At 39.0% G+C, this 20,595-nt stretch overlaps 1 protein-coding gene across 2 annotated transcripts in view; it reads left to right on the forward strand.

Moving 5' to 3' along the window:
* The window catches only part of ptpn3 (protein tyrosine phosphatase non-receptor type 3), a 29,082-nt gene continuing 8,487 nt past the window's right edge, over positions 1 to 20,595 (forward strand). For both annotated transcript variants that reach the window (XR_009394745.1, XM_059338415.1), the window contains exons 1-24: positions 1 to 138; positions 787 to 852; positions 1,382 to 1,523; positions 4,547 to 4,681; positions 4,841 to 4,883; positions 5,044 to 5,125; positions 5,292 to 5,336; positions 5,428 to 5,480; positions 5,667 to 5,784; positions 5,874 to 5,961; positions 6,346 to 6,434; positions 6,519 to 6,582; positions 7,349 to 7,551; positions 8,965 to 9,090; positions 9,679 to 9,840; positions 13,173 to 13,275; positions 13,853 to 13,930; positions 14,058 to 14,114; positions 16,781 to 16,937; positions 17,049 to 17,221; positions 17,974 to 18,064; positions 18,227 to 18,288; positions 18,401 to 18,547; positions 20,320 to 20,448. Coding sequence is in view for 1 of the 2 variants with exons in the window: in XM_059338415.1 (XP_059194398.1) it covers positions 1,455 to 1,523; positions 4,547 to 4,681; positions 4,841 to 4,883; positions 5,044 to 5,125; positions 5,292 to 5,336; positions 5,428 to 5,480; positions 5,667 to 5,784; positions 5,874 to 5,961; positions 6,346 to 6,434; positions 6,519 to 6,582; positions 7,349 to 7,551; positions 8,965 to 9,090; positions 9,679 to 9,840; positions 13,173 to 13,275; positions 13,853 to 13,930; positions 14,058 to 14,114; positions 16,781 to 16,937; positions 17,049 to 17,221; positions 17,974 to 18,064; positions 18,227 to 18,288; positions 18,401 to 18,547; positions 20,320 to 20,448 (2,274 nt within the window). In the remaining variant the exon portion in view is untranslated. The remainder of the gene's footprint in view (positions 139 to 786; positions 853 to 1,381; positions 1,524 to 4,546; positions 4,682 to 4,840; positions 4,884 to 5,043; positions 5,126 to 5,291; positions 5,337 to 5,427; positions 5,481 to 5,666; positions 5,785 to 5,873; positions 5,962 to 6,345; positions 6,435 to 6,518; positions 6,583 to 7,348; positions 7,552 to 8,964; positions 9,091 to 9,678; positions 9,841 to 13,172; positions 13,276 to 13,852; positions 13,931 to 14,057; positions 14,115 to 16,780; positions 16,938 to 17,048; positions 17,222 to 17,973; positions 18,065 to 18,226; positions 18,289 to 18,400; positions 18,548 to 20,319; positions 20,449 to 20,595) is intronic.

Here is a 20,595-nt window from a genome sequence, read left to right on the forward strand (position 1 = left end):
GTCAGCGCAGGCAGGGATGAGAAACTTGTCCCGGATATTTACCTAACTATACCTGGCTCTTCCGACGCGCCCCGTCCCAAGCTTTCCACAGCGGACAGCCTGAGGAATATGATCCGTCTCTGAAGCGGGACAACAGAGGTACACATGTCTTTTATTATTGTCGTTTAAACCTTCTCTTCCCTAAAAAACAACACTTGGCCAAGTTGTAGTTACGTTAGATCCGCCGTGGTTGGAGGAAAGTTTGCCCGTGAAGTGTTCCTCCTCTTGGGTGTAGCTGTAGAAAACTTCAGGCTGTCAACAGGTTTCTTGGTGGCGTTGTGGTCCAAAGTACAGCGAGGTCACAGCACAGTTCATAACCGACTGTCGGACAACATAAATAAAGGCCTAATACACTGAGACAGGCCCCGTTTATTCATTGGTGTGTGTGCGTTTGATTAGCAAAACAGGCCATATATGCTAGGTGGTTTGTATTCTACTCTGTGCACTTGTACTTGTACAGAAAAAAAGTGTCATAAAGTGAGTTAAGTATTTTATTTCCTCATCTGTAGCTGTCATGTGGGAACAAACCTCACCATAACAGATATAGATGCAAGATGCAAAACACCCAGTGAATCATGATAAATCTGTTTTTAAATGTAGCATTCACTTGTAAATTCATTAGAGGACTGCCTGTGAGAGGGGTTATTATGGAAAACCAGCTGCCAAACTGGGAACAGCTCAGTTTTAATATATTCAGAGTCCGTCACTGTGTTCAAACATTAACTCAAACACTGTGTGTCCTTTCAGAATCACTGTGAAACAGGCCGGCCTGGATCTATTAATCGTTCACCTGGAAACAGAGACAGGACACATGTACGAACACACACCTGCATGCATACAGATGCACACACACACACACACACACACACACACGCACATAGATAGGTATTCTCAAGGCCGAGGTAAGGTATTGGATTTGAGCATTAGTAGTGCATGTATGTGTTTGTGCTCCCAGCGGCTGGTCTGAGATCAGTTGTAGTGTACGGTAGATGGGCGTGTTCAACTCTGAAAATGTTTAACATTCTTATCATTCAGCTGCCTGCGAAAGGCGGAGAGACGCAGAGGGAGAGCAGCAGGGAGAGGGAAGGGACATGTTCAGACCCAGGCCAAATAATAAGGAATTACACAAATCCACACACACACACACACACACATATACAGAGTCACTCCTTCGCATTCACGCTGCATTACTCACTGCAGCCCGATGCTCCATCCAGCACATATATTACTCACCACACAATGTCATCCTGAGGGAGGTGCTTTCATTGGAAGACAACAGCCTGGAAACATCTGACACTGTTTTTGTGGTTGTGTGTGTACGTGTGTGTGTGTGTGTTTCCAGGTCCCCACTCAGTGACGAGCTGAGGACAGGGTGTTTGTCTTGAGAGGGAGGCAGAGTTACCGTGGTAACAGACATGCCAAAACCGGACCTGCTCTGCCTAGTTCAGCTGCTGGACGGCACTATCGAGACCTTCAGAGTCAGCGTGCGTAACACACACACACACACATATACATACACAGACATACATGCACATACACAGACATCCATACGCTGTTTCCTGTCTGTCGTTGAGGAGATCATATGTTGCTCCTATCTGTCTCGGAGCTCTGCTAATGATCACCGCGTCAGTGCATGATACAGTGAGCGACTACTCTTTCCTATGCCCATTGATCCACATCTCCTATTAAACACCGTGACCTTGATCTGAAGGACACACGCTTCACCTCCTGCAGCTTAACAGAGCTTGTCACACTTAAAGAGTCTTTTACATCATCTGCGTATCATGTCAAATGCAGCCTGACAGCAGTATACACACACACACCCACTGACAGGCGTACACACACACACACATGCAGAAAGGCAATCACACATATTGCTTTTCTAGGACAGCAGCTGTGCAGCATCTTTATGTGAACAGTGGGAGAGCGCTACGGTTGTTTCCAATATTAAACTCCCCATTACTGACTTGTTTTACAGCTCCTGTGTTACTTGTGTTCAGACAAACACACACACACACACACACACACACACACACACACACACCACATACATACATCTGCATACACAGTTTTTTTTGGACACTTTGTTTGTTTTCTGCATTCCCCAGCAGTTTGAACTTTTTTTACATTACTTTTTTTGTTTTGTTTATTTTTGTCCTCCTTGTTTGTCGTTTGTCTTCCTAAAACATCCTTTGATTGTTTGTTTGTCCCTGTACTGTGTTTCCTTTTTCCTATAATCACTTTATTACACAATACAAACAAATAAATTGATGACATTTTTTAACGGATTTTCACTGAAAAGGGCAATGCCCGTTTAAACTGCTCTTCGTCTGGATGTTGTGTCCACACACATAAAAAATTATTGGACTCACTGTTCACCGCCGCAGTTTACAGTAAACATGGTCTTCTTGTGATGTTAATGTGCTTCCGGTAGCAAAAACCATGGAGAAAATGCATATGAGCTGCGGGTAGTGATTAATAGTTAAACTACAGCGTGTTGTGCTGCAGATGGAAATCTTATTCTCACCTGGATGTATGCATTATTAATTGTTTTTGTCAGATTTACAACCATTTTTAATATTTAAAATAACCTTGGAGAAAGTTACAGATTTTCTAAAACCAAAATAATTAGAACCCGGTCTTACCCCTCCAGCCTGTCGTCTGTTTCCATGCACACATCTTGGACTATTATCATCCCTGTACATATTCTCTATACTATGAACTTACACATCCCCTGAAATATATATTGCACATCCTGCACAAAACTGTGCAGCTTCCTCATTCTAAAATGGTTCTATATTTGCTACAGTGTTTTTATATCTTTTTCTTTATCAGTCAAACCTACTGAGCTCATGTGTTATTTGCTCTGGCCCTCGCTAGGCCAATCACAGCCCTTTATGGAAATGGGGCAGGTTTGATGCGATAACTAGCATCAGGCACAACTCACGAAACTCAGTTGAAATTGTCAAATTACGCAGCGCTCATATAAATCAAGATCTTGCCTATGTTGCCTATGTCTTGCCTCAAAGGTTTTAAAGGAACACTCCACCGATTTTTCATATTAAAACATGTTATTCGGTCAAGTAAGACGAGTTGATACAGACCTCTTGCGTCTCAATGCGTGCACTCAATCGCCCTGGCGCGCGGCGCCACTTGGCTAGCACTTAGCTTAGCCCAGTTCATTCATTAGGATCCAAACAGATGGACAGTTAGAAGCGACCAAACTCCTCCACGTTTTCCCTATTTAAATACAGCTACACGAGTAGTTAAACGACCAAGTATGGCGACACAAAATAAAATGTGGCGCTTTTCTAAGCTATTCCGCCATACATTATAGTTATCCTTTTTATCCGCTTAGAAAAGCGCCACGTTTTATTTTGTGTCGCCATACTTGGTCGTTTAACTACTCGTGTAGCTGTATTTAAATAGGGAAAACGTGGAGGAGTTTGGTCGCGTCTAACTGTCCATCTGTTTGGATCCTAATGAATGAACTGGGCTAAGCTAAGTGCTAGCCAAGTGGCGCCGCGCGCCAGGGCGATTGAATGCACGCATTGAGACACAAGAGGTCTGTATCAACTCGTCTTACTTGACCGAATAACATGTTTTAATATGAAAAAATGGTGGAGTGTTCCTTTAAGAAACACATGTGCACGGGTCACCTGTTACTTGAGAAAGTTTGTGACCAGGCCGCCATGTTTGTCCGGCCTGAAAATGGACCAAGCATCTTCTCAACTTGCATGTATCATTCAGTACTACGTTACATGTTTCGTTGCTCTGATACATTGTGTGTCTATCTGTGGAATTTTCTCATTATTAGGAAAATCGGAAATGAACGTAGAGGTTCCAGACTAATACACATTTGCGAATTAATGTGGCGGTAACAGGCTAATGCCTTTATTTTTCTTTCCTCTTTATATGTTCTTTGTACAGTACAGGCCAAAAGTTTGGACACACCTTCTCATTCAATGCGTTTCCTTTATTTTCATGACTATTTACATTGTAGATTCATCAAAACTATTAATGAACACATGTGGAATTATGTACTTAACAAAAAAGTGTGAAATAACTGAAAAACATGTCTTATATTCTAGTAAGCAAAGGGTGGTTACTTTGAGGAATTTAAAATACAAGACATGTTTTCAGTTATTTCACACTTTTTTGTTAAGTACATAATTCCATATGTGTTCATTCATAGTTTTGATGCCTTCAGTGAGAATCTACAATGTAAATAGTCATGAAAATAAAGAAAAACGCATTGAATGAGAAGGTGTGTGTCCAAACTTTTGGCCTGTACTGTATGCACCAAACACAGAGTCAAATTCCTTGTCATTTACAACGTGTATGGCAATAAACCTTTTTCTGAATCTGATACTGATTCTCCCTATCAATACGTTAGGCACTGCTGTAACATATAGGACAGTATATTTATATTTGTATATGTACAAATAAGCAACCGGTAAATGTTTTTGGCTGATATTAATGTTTGTTTGTTGTTTCCATCTTTCAGAAGCAGGATGAAGGTGTGGTTCTGTTGGACCAAGTATGCGACCACCTGGGCCTGCAGGAGCGGCAGCTCTTCAGTCTGCAGATCAGAGAATCCAGCACAGCCATCGCCTCAGTCACAGCCAACACACTCTCTCCTGTGAGCTCACTGTTCATCCGCTGCTCGTTGGAGCTGGGACTGTAATGTATTGTGCTCGCTGATTGCTGTTTAGACAGTGATAACCACAGGGTATGCTTACATAAATGCTTTTTTTTAGCCCCAGTTAGCCATTATACTTAATGAATTTCTTTCTCTTAGCGATGGTTGGAGCCTGAGAAACCCTTGAAGAAGCAGATAAAAGGTATCTGTCTTATACTGGCTCCAGAGAATTCACTGTCTTTCTCCAGAATGATTTCTCCAGACAAACACATTTTTAAATATTGATAGAGAGGAGGTGCACTGTTGGAGAGAAGAGGATTGAGGTGAACCTGCAACTATAGATATGTGCCTTTTCTCTTCAGGTCTTGCATCTCCCTTTTATCTGAACTTCAGAGTGCGATTCTTCATCTCTGATCCCAACTCTCTGCAGCATGAGCAGACAAGGTTAGCATATGCGCTCCTCTGTTATGTGTGTTTTTGTAGCAGTCATATATCACTAGATATTGATCTGGAGAAGTTGTGTGACTCAGAAAGGTCCTTTTTTTCGCCGGGATTATGGACAAAACTGAAAGCGTGGGCTGTTAAAGTTCCTTTTGTCTCGTCTCTGCAGGCACCTGTACTTCCTCCAGATCAGGAGTGACATTAGAGAAGGACGGTTAGTAACATGCACGCATAACCACCCATCCCCCCCTGTGCACAGTTTGTGTTTAGCTGCTACAATGTGTAATCATGGAGTATGATTGCAGGTTGCAGTGCCCACTGAGTGCAGCTGTAGTGTTGGCCTCTTACGCCGTGCAGTGTAAGTTCTATCTCTTCCTGGAGAAACACATGATTAATGACTTAATAATAACTGAGTGAGTAATTAGTCCTGTTGAGGATGCTTTCAATACAGCAGCAGCTCTCTTACAGCACCCCAGATGTCAGTGTGTGAATGTGCCGATCTGATTATGTGTGGATGCTCAGTGTCTCTTTCCATCACCTGCAGCGGAGATGGGGGATCACTGTCCGTCTCGACTCCCCGGTTACCTCTCCAAGTGCTACTTCATTCCAGAGCAGGATGAAGACTTCCTGTCTAAAGTGGAGGATCTGCATCCACAGCACAAGTAGTTCAGACAATTTCATTACATCTACAAACAACCAGTTTGCCGTGCAGTTGGTTCCCGGGGTGTAATGTGACTGTGTGTTTTCTCAGGGGACTGAAGCAGAGCGAGGCAGAGCTGTGTTTCCTCAACACTGCACGGACGCTGGAGTTGTATGGCGTGGAGCTGCATGCTGCCATGGTAGAGTGACTCCCTCGCTTAAAATATCATGTAAAACCTCATGTTGTCGTTTAACCCTCTGAACCATGCAACCCAATCGATTGTGATATTTCCAACAGTCCTTGAAACAATCATGTGTGACGAATGCTTCCATTAGGGAAATGAACCAAATAAAAGCTTAAAATAGTTAGATTTCATCACTTTCTTCTACATGCCTCATTTAAAATGTGGCCAAAAATAAACTATTTGCACAAACCAAATCCTGTAAAACACATTAAATTGTGCACAAATGCACAAAACGTCCTGAATCTACTTGGTGTTCTAAAAGGTTAACTTCCTTTGCATGCTTTTTATTCCACTCATGTATGACACTTTTTGTCATTCCCTCCTTTTCCCATCTCTCAGGACACCAATGACGCCCCTCTGATGGTGGGTTTGGCCTCCAGCGGTGTTGCAGTTTTCTGTAATATGATTTGTTCCAGTTTCTTCCCCTGGTGAGTGATGCTGATGCTAATTACAGTGCGTGGCTTTGTTCCTGTACTTTTATTCATTTAACCAATTATGTTCTTCACATGTAGGGGGAACATCATCAAGATTTCATTCAAGAGGAAACGCTTTCTTATACACCTGAAACGTAAACATGTGAGTCCTTCTACCATTTATTTGCTCTTAAGAGCAGAGCTGCAACCAAAACATTATTATTAACAATGATTAATCTGTCCATGAGTCTAAAAATAATGAATAATGTCCATCCCCAGTCCAAGGTGATGTCTTTTTTTGTTGGTCGAAAACCCAAAAATATTCAGTTTAATATGATATAAATCAGAGGAAAGCAGGAGATCTCCATATTTTAGAGGCTGAGAACAGCATTTTCTGCCATTTTTGCTTGAAAGCTTACAAATCAACACAGTTGGCAATTATTTTTCTGTTGATTGACTGATTGAATTGATTAGTCTACTAATCATTGCCGCTCTCCTTAATAGTTTAAAGATCCGCTGTAAACAAATTGCTGCTTTTGATTGCTCGACTGGTAAATCCATTAAAGGTTTGAAGTCAGCTCATTTTTTTTTCATTGCTTCATTAAATTAGCGCACTTTCATTTTGCAACAACGTTTCACAAGCTTGACTACAATATGGTCTGCATAGATGTGAATATAGCCTTGATTGGATGATTCATATTCACACTTTTCACAGTTTTTCTCTGTGTGTTTATATGTGTGACAAGTAATAAATCATTCATACAAAATATGAGAAAAGGCATTTTTTTTTATTGCTGGTAACAAATGCAACCTGAACTGCAGCTTAAGTCAGAGATGTGACCTTGAATATTAGAGTTGCAAAGAACTCAAACATTATAAAGCATCATTTATATGTAACAATCAACCCTTAACTCACCTGTATGTTGCAGGGGGAGACCCAGGACTGTGAGGTGTCTCTGCTCCTGCCCTGCCCCAAGACCTGTAAGAACCTGTGGAGGTCCTGTGTGGATCATCACTCCTTCTTCTGCTCCAACAGAACTGCCAGGAACCCCAAACACAGCAACAGCACAGTTCAGACCTACAAAAAGCTGATAACACAGCACCTGGGCCTCGGCAACAGTAAACCTGAGAGGTGAGCCTTCACTTCTACATACACTACTGGTCAAAAGTTTTAGAACACCCCAATTTTTCCAGTTTTTTATTGAAATTCAAGCAGTTCAAGTCAAATGAACAGCTTGAAAGGGTCCAAAGGTAAGTGGTGAACTGCCAGAGGTAAATAAAAAAAAGGTAAGCTTAACCAAAACTGAAAAATAATGTACATTTCAGAATTATACAAGTAGGCCTTTTTCAGGGAACAAGAAATGGGTTTACAACTTAACTCTATGGAGTCTTGGGCTATTTTGTCCATTTTTGAATTCTTTTCATGTCTTTGTAAGTCATTTTGTGTCTTTTTTTGGTCTTTTTGTGTCTTTTTTTAGTCTTTTGGTGTCTTTTTTAGTTCTTTAGTCCAACATAAAATGTGATTTTGAATCTTTTTTTTTACTTTCAAAACACTATCATGCTCAATAAAGAATTTTAAATGTTGCAGATGTGCTTTAATTTCAGAGTACACTGAGACATTAAACTGCATAATTTTCAATTAAATTCTGGAAAAGTTGGTGTGTTCTAAAACTTTTGACCGGTAGTGTAAGTAAAATAATTTTAAAATCAATTCTGAATAAAATGGGTAGCCAGTGCAAAGCTGCTAAAACTGGAGTTATGTGGTGGTATTTTTTGGTTCCTGTTAAAATTCGGGCAGCAGCGTTCTGCACCAGTTGGAGTTTGTGGAGGGAGCTCTGACTGATTCCAGTATACAGTCCATTGCAGAAGTCCAGGCAAGCTGCTGCTGCTCCTGGAGGTACCGAGGTCTAAACGGAAGCTCAGAGGGGACAGATCTTTCTCTGTTGCAGCCCCCAAACTATGGAATGAGCTGCCTTTACACATCAGACAAGCCTCCTCACTGTCCATTTTTAAAAGTCATCTTAAAACCTATTTTTATTCCTTGGCTTTTAACCACGCATGAGACTCTGCTCTTGTTTTTAGTGTTTTATGGTTTTTCTTTTATTTATTGTTTTTTAAATTGTCTTTTAAAAAGCAATGAATCTATTTATTTTAGTGTTTATTTCCTGTTTTATTTATTTTATTGTCTCTTGTTCTGTTTGTTTATGTACAGCACTTTGTTGCGGCTGTTGTTGTTTTAAAGTGCTTTACAAATAAAGTTGAGTTGAGTTGAGTTGAGCAAGAGAAGATAAAAGCATGTAAAACCTTGTGTAAGTCAGAATGGGATAAAAAAGATCTAATTTTGGAAATGTTTTTAAGATGGAAGAAACAAGACTTTACAGTGCTTTTTACCTGTGCATCAAAACAAAGCTCAGCATCAAACAGAACACCCAGGTTTTTAGCAGCCTGCTTCAGGTTCAGGGAGAGGGGACCAAGTTGTGTATTCACATGTACATTCCTGTCAAAAACATGGATAATGTTTGTTCTTTTCCTTCTGAATGTGCAGTGGTCCAGTGTGCCACCGCGTGGTGGGAGGGATGGTGTGGAACCCGGTTCTGCAGAGGTCGTTCTCATCGGAGCACCTCGAGACCAAGAGTCTGCCCTCCAGATCGCCCCCAAACACCCCCAACTGGTACACACTGCAGCATCAAACACAACAAAATGTTCTCAGTTCTCATCAAGCATCACCACAGCATCTTTTTTATTTATTTTTTGATTGCCTTAGGTCTTTTTTATTGGTATTCAAAGTCATATAAATGGCAATAAATCACAGACACACTTGGATGGATTAATACAGCCCCATCTCTGTTATTATACTACTGTACTGTTTGGTAATCAAGCAGAAACGATTCCAAACAGAGGCTACACTTACATGAACATATAAATCAATTCAGTGAGACACAAAAGAATATAAATTAAATTAAAAATATACAATAAAGCAATAAACAGAAAAATATTAACAGAAATAAATAACATTAAATGAGTAGTAAAAAAAAACATGCAAAAAATAGATACATTAAAAAAATTACAAGTAAATAAATTGATAAAATACATATAATATGGGGTCAGTTTTACAAATATACAATACAACATCAATGGCATTCATTCATTCTTTCTATATTAGCTAAAAATGGTTGCCATACAGCATAAAATGTCTCTTTATGTAACTTGATAAAATCTTATACTCAGCTTGTTTTGTTCTCTTTTCTCTCTCCGGCAGGCGAAGTCCTCGAGTTCGTCACGGCATCCGTAAACCGCGTCCATCCTCCGTTGAACTGACCAATGACCTGAAAGACATGTCGGAGGGCGAGGACGTCTTCTACACATACAGGGCGTCTGTGAGCAGCAGCAAGGACAGCGAGGGAGACGCTTCACCGCAACAGTCAGTATCAGTTACAACAGAAATGTCTGTCTGTCTACTTCTTCTGAACATTTTTAACCTCCTGTGACCCTGCGTCCTCATATGTGGACATTTCATTTGAGGTTTTCTGGACCTTATACTTCATTCTGGAATTCTGGAATTTGTTTGTGTTTGCGGCCGGGTGTCTCCAGGTTGTGTCAAAATAACTCTGTGATGAAATGAAAACACAATATACAGGTTCATCTCAATAAATAAGAATATCGTAGAAACGTTTATTTATGTCAGTAATTCAATTCAAAAAGTGGAAATAACAAATTATATAGATCCGTTACACACAGACTGAAACATTTCATGTCTTAATTTATTTAATTTCTTCAAATTATAATGATTATGGCTTACATTTAATAAAGACCTAAAATTCAGTGTCTCAAAAAATTTTAATATTATAAAAGACCAATTTTAAAAAGTATGTTTAATAAGGAAATGTTGGCCTCTGAAAGTATGTCCATCTATATGACTCAATACTTGGTTGGGACTATTTGACTTGAACTACTGGAAATGGACTTTCCATGATATTCATGATATATATACTTAATTCTGCTGAACTATGAGCTGTTGTCCTCAGTAGTACACACTCTAGAAAAAGCACAATACGTCAATCAGTGTAAAATCAGATGGCAGCATCTTGGTAAAGTCCATCAACATCTTATCCCCAGACAAAAGTGGACAAGGTGCAAAATCTGATCTCATTTTATGGTTAAAACTTGTGTATTTGTCCTTAATAATTTTTGTAGTTTCATATTCTGTGCAAGTTTGACTATTTTTAGCGATAGCAACAAGCTATGACACTGCTAATCAGCAAGTACCCATTTGAGAACGAATAGACTTTAACTATCGGTCTTCCAAAGAGAGGGTGTAAATGTAAGGAAATAAAAAGTTTTATACACTGGTGAATTAACTGCGTTATACAGTGAAATTAACCCACTGTTGTTTTTTTTTCAAAAACTACTTCCTGTTCAAAGACAATGCTTAGTTTTTGTACTTAGGTCCTACAAATCCAAAATATCTAGGAGAAACTAATAATACATACCAAACAAAAGCTTGGGTCTCAGGAGGTTAAACTCTCTTAATTCAGGGGGCTTTAGTGGCATTAGAGATGTTGGAACTGAAAGTGTAATTATTGTTGTATAGTCACTGAAATTAGATTTACTGCTACTACTTTTTAATCAAAAGAGCTGTAATTTAAATAATAGCATTAAAGGCACAATGAGTAGGATTTTTATTTAAAATAACCCCAGTCACCTTATTTGAACATGGTCTCACAGGAATCCGTGAAATAGCCATGGATTTGCTTAACTCAAAATCCGTGGAATAGCCACGGAATCACTCAAATTTCCGTGAAACTGACACGGATTTCGCTACAATGCAAGTTAATGACAGTCATATCCCGTGGCTATTCCATAGATATTTGTTCCTATTGGTTTGTTCCAAGTCACGTGACTTTCAAGGTCCCGTCGGTCAGAACAAAAAACATGGCGGACAGTTCTCTCATTTTTAGTGAAAAAATCAATATTTTGACTTAGTTTCTGCATAAAAATGAATTTTGATCACATTTCTAGCGAGAAATATATGTTTTATTTTCTAAATATTCACTCCGTGAATGTACATAATCACTTTGTATGTTGGAATAGCCACGGGATATGACTGTCATTAACCTGCATTGTAGCAAAATCCGTGTTAGTTTCACGGAAATTTGAGCGATTCCGTGGCTATTCCACGGATTTTGAGTTAAGCAAATCCGTGGCTATTTCACGGATTCCTGTGAGACCATGTTGCCTTATTTCGCCCACTAAAAGAGACTGGCGTGCCTGTATTTCTCATTGTGCTGTATTCGGGACGTTTTTTCAAGGAATCACCTGGCTGATACTGTAATCTGAAACTCTGAAGCTCGGAGAGCTCCTCTTGAGTCTGGTCACAAATACAATGCCTATTAGCTAGCAACACTGTAGATCGCTAAGCCTGCAGGCTAATAAGAAGTTGATGAGCTGGGTAGGACGAATCAACCTTGAATTAGATTTAGCAATTAATCGGGTGGTCCGTAGCGTAGTGGGTTACACAGGCGCCCCATGTGCAGAGGCTACAGTCCTCGCTGCGGCGGAGCCGGGTTCGAATCTGGCCTGAGCTCCCTTTGCCGCATGTCCTCCCCTCTGTACCCCCTTTCTATCTGTCTCACTATAAATAAAAGCCTTGAAAATGGCCAAAAAAATATCTTAAAAAAAAAGATTTAGCAATTAATGTTAATTCAGTGAATCGGACAAACCAATTAAAGAAACTTCCAGCTATTGTCTACTTAACCTTTCTACACAAGTCGGCCAAAGAGTTTATTTAAGTTGGTGGAAAGATTTAAGACTTACTTATGACTTGCAAAAAAAAAGAATTGTGCTTTAGTCCATAGAAAATAACTGCAATTTAAAATGGCAGTGAAATGACTCATGCAGCCCTAATGTGTGCTGCAAAAAGTGTGATATAAGAGTAGTCACAATTGTGTTATTATCAAATCTGAAAGTAATTTACTATCATTAGTCACATACTTTATTCTATCATCTGTTATCAGGTTAGTGCTATTATTGTCTTTGTCTTCTCTCTCTCCCTCTATCCTCCCTTCCTCTCCCATCTCACACTCTATCTTCTGGATTTTTTTTTCTATTTTGGTCTGTTCTGTACAAACATGTTGCACGTCTATCCATCCTGGGAGAGCAATCCCTCCTCTTTTTTTCCCTGTTAAGTAGGTATTTTTGAAGAGTTTGTACTTGTCCACTGTGAATGTCAAAGGGTTTAATACCCTGTACAGTCTCCAAAGCCCTTTGAGACAAATTTGTGATTCTGGGCTTTATAAATAAAATGTAATTCCAATCCAATCCACTTTATTTATACAGCACAATTTTGGCAAACACAAGGTTTCCAAAGTGCTGCACAAACAATAAATACATAACACAATACAAAGAGATGTAGTAAACAATAGAACAGTATGATGCGATAAGGTAAAATAAATTGAAAATGGGATAAAAATAAATAAGATAAAATGTAAAATGTACTGCCCGCACAAAGTAAAATATGCATGAATACAATAAAAACAAAAAATCATAAAATCATAAAATCAACATAAAATCAACACTCTACGTGGTGTTAAAAGCCAACTAGAATAGGTGGGTTTTAAGAAGAGATTTAAAATGAGACAGTGAGGAGGCCTGTCTGATGTGCAGCGGCAATTCATTCAATGTAAGTAATTGAATGTAATAAGTCTGTTAATCTGCAAATCAGGGTAAAACAAACCTCCTTATTTCTTCTTTCAGGCTTTCTGGCTCTTACAGCCAGGGGACAGATGAGCCTTTGTCACAAATGGACGACAGTATAGGAGAGGAGGAGGGGGACCACAGCTCTCCCCACTACGATAAGGTACGTTATCTCATCATCAGCTCTAAATAAGTGTTGTTATAAGAATTTTTCAGAGTGACCCTTCAATAAAGACAGTTGGATTCAAAGTATCAAAGTTTAAGTTAAATTTAATTAAAGTCTTGTACAAGAGGAGCGTTTAAATCATGCAACACAGCGAGTAAGGTTACAGAGAAAAAGGCTCATATGATAGTCAAAACTGTTGGCTTATATGCCTCCTACTGTATAGTGGGAGGTTCCCAACGTCTAGCTGACTGTCTGACACAGATGCTGTTATTCTCAGTTCCCCAAAGTCAAAGGTATGGCCCGTGACCCGTGTCTGACTCCCCCTGTCATGTGTACTTCCCTTTATCTTAACATATAGTTAACCTCATCTAGCCTGCCAGCCTTTAGCAGAAACACTGGTCTGATGTAACCCAAAGCCAGTGCCTCTACATACAGCAGACAGGATCACATTTGCTTAGTAGGATTAAAACGTTGGAAAAACCCCAGATTAATACACATTTTTATAACAAGTGTATCACTGTATAATTATCCCTTTACGTGTGCATATGTGAGTTAATTCTGAGTGTATGTGCAGGGTGCTCTTGGAGATGGGGACTTGATGCTGATATGCATTGCCCCAGACCAGGATGGCAAGTTTGGCTTCAATGTTAAAGTGGGTCTCTCTTTTACTCCCACCACACAAAGGCTGCATTTTATGTTTTTTTAATTAATGCACAGACAATACGTTTATGGTGTCACTCCGACACTCTTGCACCATTTAATTTCTCAACTCCTCCCAGGGTGGGGTGGATCAGAAGATGCCTCTGGCCATATCCCACGTTAAACCTGACTCTCCGGTAAGAACGTACTGGAATTTGTTTGTGTTTGCGGCCGGGTGTCTCCAGGTTGTGTCAAAATAACTCTGTGATGAAATAAAAACACAATATACAGGTGCAACTCAATAAATAAGAATATCGTGGAAACGTTTATTCATGTCAGTAATTCAATTCAAAAAGTGGAATAACACATTATATAGATCCATTACACAAGAATGAAACATTTCATTGTCTTAATTTATTTCATTTCTTCAAATTATAATGATTATAGCTTACATTTAATAAAGACCTAAAATTAAGTGTCTCAAAAAATTTGAATATTACAAAAGACCAATGTTTAATATAGAAATGTTGGCCTCTGAAAGTATGTCCATCTATTTGCACTCAATACTTGGTTGGGACTATTTGACACCTGTAGACTTATGTTATTTTGAAAAAGTGCTGTAACAAATAGAAAATTTCCTCTGGGGAAATTTTGAAAGGGCCACGGGGGCTACTGCCGGTGTGTGTACACTATGATGAGATTCTTCAGAGATTTCAAACTATGCCCTTTAACTTCAAAATGTGTGTGTGTGTGTGTGTGTGTGTGTGTGTGTGTGTGTGTGTGTGTGTGTGTGTGTGTGTGTGTAGGTGTAATTAAATTCACATAAAGTTACCTGTGTGCGTGTGTGTGTGTGTGTGTGTGTGTGTGTAATTAAAATCACATAAAGTTGCCTGTGTGTGCGTGTATGAAGCATGTTTATGCATGTGTGAGGAATGTGCGCACTTTAGTGCGTGTGTGTGTGTGTGTGTGTGTGTGTGTGTGTGTGTGTGTGTGTGTGTATCTGTAACTGTAATCACATCAAAGATCAAAGCAATCAACAGAATTAACTGCAGCTGTTAATGCTCTGAAAGAGTGACAGCAGAGGTGGACAGACTCGAATTTCTGGCCTCGAACAGAAAGCATTTTTGGCAAAACCATAATACCTATCATTGATCCGACTTCACTTTGAGCGTCCCGAGTTCTTCCTGAACGTCTACATATGATTTTTTTAAAGAAAAATAAAAAAATAGCTTTGTTAGAGCGATCTAAAAAAACTGTTCCATCTTCCTTTTTTCCAAATCTCCCTGCGTTTTTAATATGGGACCCAATGAGGCTGTTGGTGGTGTTGGTGGATCATCTCTGCGTCGTACGCCCAAACTATAACTCTGACAGCTTTACCAGAGGATTGTGAGTGAGAAGACAAATTTTCCTACGTTTCTATGTATAAATTATTTCTGTAGAGTGGAATTTGCGGCCTGGAGCGCAGTTTTCAAATTTATTTTTTGACAGTTTTACCTCTCCCTCTACACTCTGAGCGATGACATCACACACTCTGACACGAACATTCCGTGCAATACACACCCATTATAATCTCAGAATTTCTCCAAAAATGATCATGGTCATTGAACAGGGATTGATAAAAAACTATATGACCTATCGAAACGTGGATTAATACACCGATACACAAGACTTGTGTCTACTGTTTAAAGTTTAAATGGAGTCTCTAGGTGAAATTATGCCTGAGAAGTAGACATTTAAAAATCTCCAATGATTGTTCTTTTTCGCTCATTTTTTGTTGGCCGTCCCATTCATTTCAGTGCAATGGCTTACGTCGCGAAAAATTCATATTCTGTAGAGAAAAGTAATAGCACACCGATCCCGATCAAACCGCACGTTTTGATATATAATTTGTCCCGCAACTCTTTAAGTTATAGGACTAGTAGCGGGACGAAATTGCGCCTGGAAGAGGAAGAAGAAGAAATCCACAGTATAACAGTAGAGCTCGGTGCGATTGCCCCGAGGCCCTAATTACAAGTCTGACGCACGGTCAAAAGACTGTGTTGCTTCCACCATGTTCTGACTAAACACGAAACTTAAGATACACAGTCAGTTACCATAGTTACCACTATATAGTGACATCACAATGTAAAATTTAAAGGCATAGAAACACTTTTAACCCTTTAAACATTTCTAATTGTATATTTTAAACTAACATACTCTTAGCATTGCATGAATTACAATGAAATTATTATCATTCATTTTTAACTGTTTTTAACTTAACCCATAAGAACCCAGACCTATTTATCCTTGAAGGAAAATCATGGGGGATCTACCACAGACCAAGTGGACCACAAAGCACACATTTCTGATGTTTTTTTATTTTTTATTCTACCCCTAAATGTCAAAGATCTGCGATGTAACATATATGTCACATTGGGTGTTTATGGTATTTTTTAATTATATTTCTTATTTTTATATAAATAAACTCGACACCTTTTCTGCTTACAGAAACACAAATGTGTCTTTTTCTAAAATTGTGACATTAATAGTGCTGTTTCACAATAAATTATTTTTCAGATTTGTTTTTAAGTAACAAAATAATAATAAATCAATAATAAAAATAAACAACAAACCCTAATAGGGTTAAATGCAATAAAGGACACCCTATTAACGAATTAGAATTGTTAAATGGGTTTAAACAAAAAATCGTAACAAAAAATAAGCTTTTTGAAATTAGCTACTTTTTTAGATTTCTGTTTCCAGTCACAGCCACATTTTGGAGAAGTCACTAAAGTGTTTGTTACACCCATGTCACCGTGGGTTCTTATGGGTTAAATTATTATTGATGAACTGGTCCTTATTGGCCCTTACATGTTGTTTGCAGGCAGGTCGATGTGAGCCCAAACTCCTGGGGGGAGACCTGGTGGTGCTCATCAACGGTCGAGACATTTCTGAACACACACATGATCAAGTTGTCATGTTCATACGAGCCAGCAGAGAGTCCCACTCCAGAGAGCTGGCCCTGCTCATCAGACGTAAAGGTGTGTGTGTGTTTAACAGAGAGGCAAAACTGCTGATGCTGCGTGTTTGCTCACTGTCTGTCATACTTCTATGAATATTAATCGCAGACTTGAAACGTCCTTGGGTTCCAGGTCCCGGTCGGGTCGCACCCCTGCTGCAGCTGCCGCCTGCCCTCACACTCACGGGCCAATCACAGGGAGACAAGCTGTCACCTGTTCAGTCGGAGCGGGTCACGACACTGGAGGAGTCGATGAGACAGCTGGAGAGAGGAATACAGTCTGGCACGCTCTGTTTCCATTTTGAGGTACTTAAAGTGCAGGTGGCAGCTAAACAGTGATATTTAAAATAAATACATCTTTATTTTTATTTTTTTAACTTTATTGCCATTATGCACATTTACAGACAATTAACATCACAAAGGAAAACAAATCAAAACATCTTGAGATTGGATTTCATCTGTCACACAAATGGCACTGTAAAGGGTATTACACATATTTTATGTGGTTCTGTGTTCCAAAAAAAAGAAAAAAATAGTAATAATAAATAAATAAAAAGGGCTAATTTAGATAATAATAGTGTATAAGAGTCTTAAACAATATAGTCTGTAACTGGGGTCCACCTTCTCATAAAAACAGGTACTTTTAGCTGTAATTGGGCCGTCATATATTCCATCATGTAGACATGTTTTACTTTCTGTAAGCACTGAGTGATCATGGGGGGGTCTTTCTTCATCCAATTTATAGTAATACTTTTTCTTGCAATCATCAACAAAATGTGTAATATATAACATTGTTCTGTGGTAAACAGGTGGTCAGGAAACACATCTTATAAAACTAACAAAGAGTAATACATCTTTATTTTAAGCAGGATTTATTTGGTCCCACTCAGTTGTGTTGGGTCATAATGAGCCTTTTAAGAGCTGGTTTTGGGAGAGATGTTGGCCCTAATCCTCTAAAACAAAGATCCCATCACTGGCGTGGGAATTGTGGTTCTATTTGTGCATGTTTCAGTGTGTGATTATGTGCATATGTGTATTTTTTTGCTTGTAATTTCTAGAATTTATACAGGAGGAAGCCTGGTCTGTCGCTAAACTGTTCTCGTCTCCCCGAAAACATGGAGAAGAATCGATATAAGGATGTTTTACCTTGTAAGTGCTGCTTGTTCTGTGTGCCTCTTTTCTCTACCTGCTGCCCTGCCACCCACCACCAGCGCTGTGCTACCTCTCTAACCTTGATCTCATGAAATTTAATTGGTTGAGCCTGCGGTGCTTTAACAGCTCTGGTATGACCCTCACACGCTCTCCTTTCAGATGATGCCACCAGAGTGGTGCTCCAAGGCAAGGAGGACTACATCAATGCCAGCCACATCACGGTGCGCATCACTGATATGAACTTGTCTTCTCCCCTGTCTGACATTTAATGTAAACTCATCCTCCGCATGGTGTGTGTGTGTGTCTCTGTGTTTTTATTTGTCTGTCTCGTAGGTGGCGCCCCCAGTGTCTGGTGTATGTTTACGTTATATTGCGGGTCAGGGTCCGTTGCCTCAGACGTGCACTCACTTTTGGCAAAGTGTTTGGGAGCAACAGATACACACCATCATCATGCTAACAACTCTGACAGAAAGGGGACGGGTATACATCCATTCATACTTTTTTTTTTACTGGAAATGTGTTTTTTGCTAGCTACTTCAATAGTAATATGACAGTGTAGAAGTACTCTGTTGCAAGTGAAAGTCCTGCATTAAAAATTAAGTTTCAGTGCAAAAATGTGCAGAATTACTTAAGTATAATAAGTTAAAGTATTTGTTATGCAAAATGGCCAAGTAATATATTTAAGTAAGTAATTATAATTAGTAATTATCGAATTATAATTATAAAAGGTGTATAAGGGGTTGCCCACATCAAAAATTATAATTATTATGATGTGAGCATCCACCCTGATGAATGACAACATTCTTTAAACGGCGACACCAAGTGTCAACAGAGGTGGAAAGTACATTTACTCAAGTCCTGCACTTTAGTACAATTTTGAGGAACGTGTACTTTACTTGAGTATTTCCATTTTTTGTAACTTCATACTTCTACTCATTTTGAGGCAAATATTGTACTTTTTACTCCACTACATTTAGCTGCCAGCTTTTGTTACTTTTCAGGTCGAGATTTAACAAATAAACCAAAAACATGATACATTTAAAGTGATAGACTTTTTTTTAATTTTTTAAATAAACCTTTGTAACTTAACAGTAAATTAAGTCATTAATTGTCTTGTCCGTCCTGAAGTTGTCTGTCTTTACAAAATTCAAACGCTTACATAAATGCATCAATACAAATAATCTAATAATATATTTAGAATATATAAAACTGTCTGAGTTGGGCCATTCTGCATAATGAGTAATATTACTTTTGATACTTTAAGTACATTTTGATGCTGATACTTTTGTACTTTTACTTCAGTAAAAGATTAAATAAAAGGGATAGTCCAGTGTCTCAATAAAATTTGATCTTAATCTAGAATAATTCCTCTCAATTTATTTGTTGATGATATTTTTTAATATGATATGAATATGATCTGAATCTGAAAATTAACAACATTACATTACACAAAATAACATCAAGTAAATACAGTGGAATTTGGCTCAAAATGTAGTGGTGTAGTATAAAGTAATATAAAATTGAAATACTCCATTAAAGTACAGGTACCTCCTAATTGTACTAAAGTGCAGCTCTTGCATTAAGTTTCTTTCAAGCACTGAAAGTGAGTAAACAGAAAGCAACTTGAAATTACACAGATCAAAATCAGCGAAGCATCAGCACAGAGACAACTGCAGCACAGTATTACATGCTGCTTCGTGTTTGATTTGAAACATGATTACAGTAATTACAAGGTTCAGCGGCATTGTTTGCACACAAAAATAATAAATTGGCACAGTTGTGAGTGATTACAGGGTCTCACAGTACAGAGAATAGCTCAATGTAAAGTGTGAGCAGGGTGCCAATGAGAGAAATAATTTGAGGGTGAAGACACAGAGACAGACGCAGCGAGACGTCAAGGTCTCGCTGAATGAAGATGTCTCTGTCTCAGCTGTTGCTTAGTAACCAGATGCTTTCATTAATTGATCATTTTCCTGATATTCGCCAAGTGCCCCAAGTTTCTGTCCACTTGACGATCACACACACCCACACACACACACACACACGCCCAAATTGACAATCAGTTCACATCCTGCTCCCGATGAATTGTTCCTCAGACCGCCGGCTGGAAAACACGACGCGGCTGAATATGAGTCTGATTTCATGAGAGCAGAGCGCAGCTGAAGTAGCAGCAATAGTAAATTGTATCCTGACTGATGACTCACGTCACGTGTAATGTAATTTGTCGATGATGTCACACTGTACACTTGCAGACCAAGTGCCACCAGTACTGGCCACATCCGCCCGAAGTGAAGGATTACGGGAACATGAGGGTGAAGTGTCACTCCGAGGAGTGTAACCTGGCGTATGTGACGCGGCAGTTCACTCTGACACACACACAGGTACAGTACATTAAAAATGGCTGCAGTAGTTGATCAACAGAAGAGTTGATCAAGTCATATGTGAAGTATAGAATCTGATGAAAGCAATAATCTTGAAGATTTTCTTTTAATTGAATGTCACTATTGCCAAATGATTTAGCCGAGGGC

This window comes from Centropristis striata, chromosome 8, assembly GCF_030273125.1.
Source record: "Centropristis striata isolate RG_2023a ecotype Rhode Island chromosome 8, C.striata_1.0, whole genome shotgun sequence".
Classification (NCBI taxonomy): Eukaryota; Metazoa; Chordata; class Actinopteri; order Perciformes; family Serranidae; genus Centropristis; species Centropristis striata.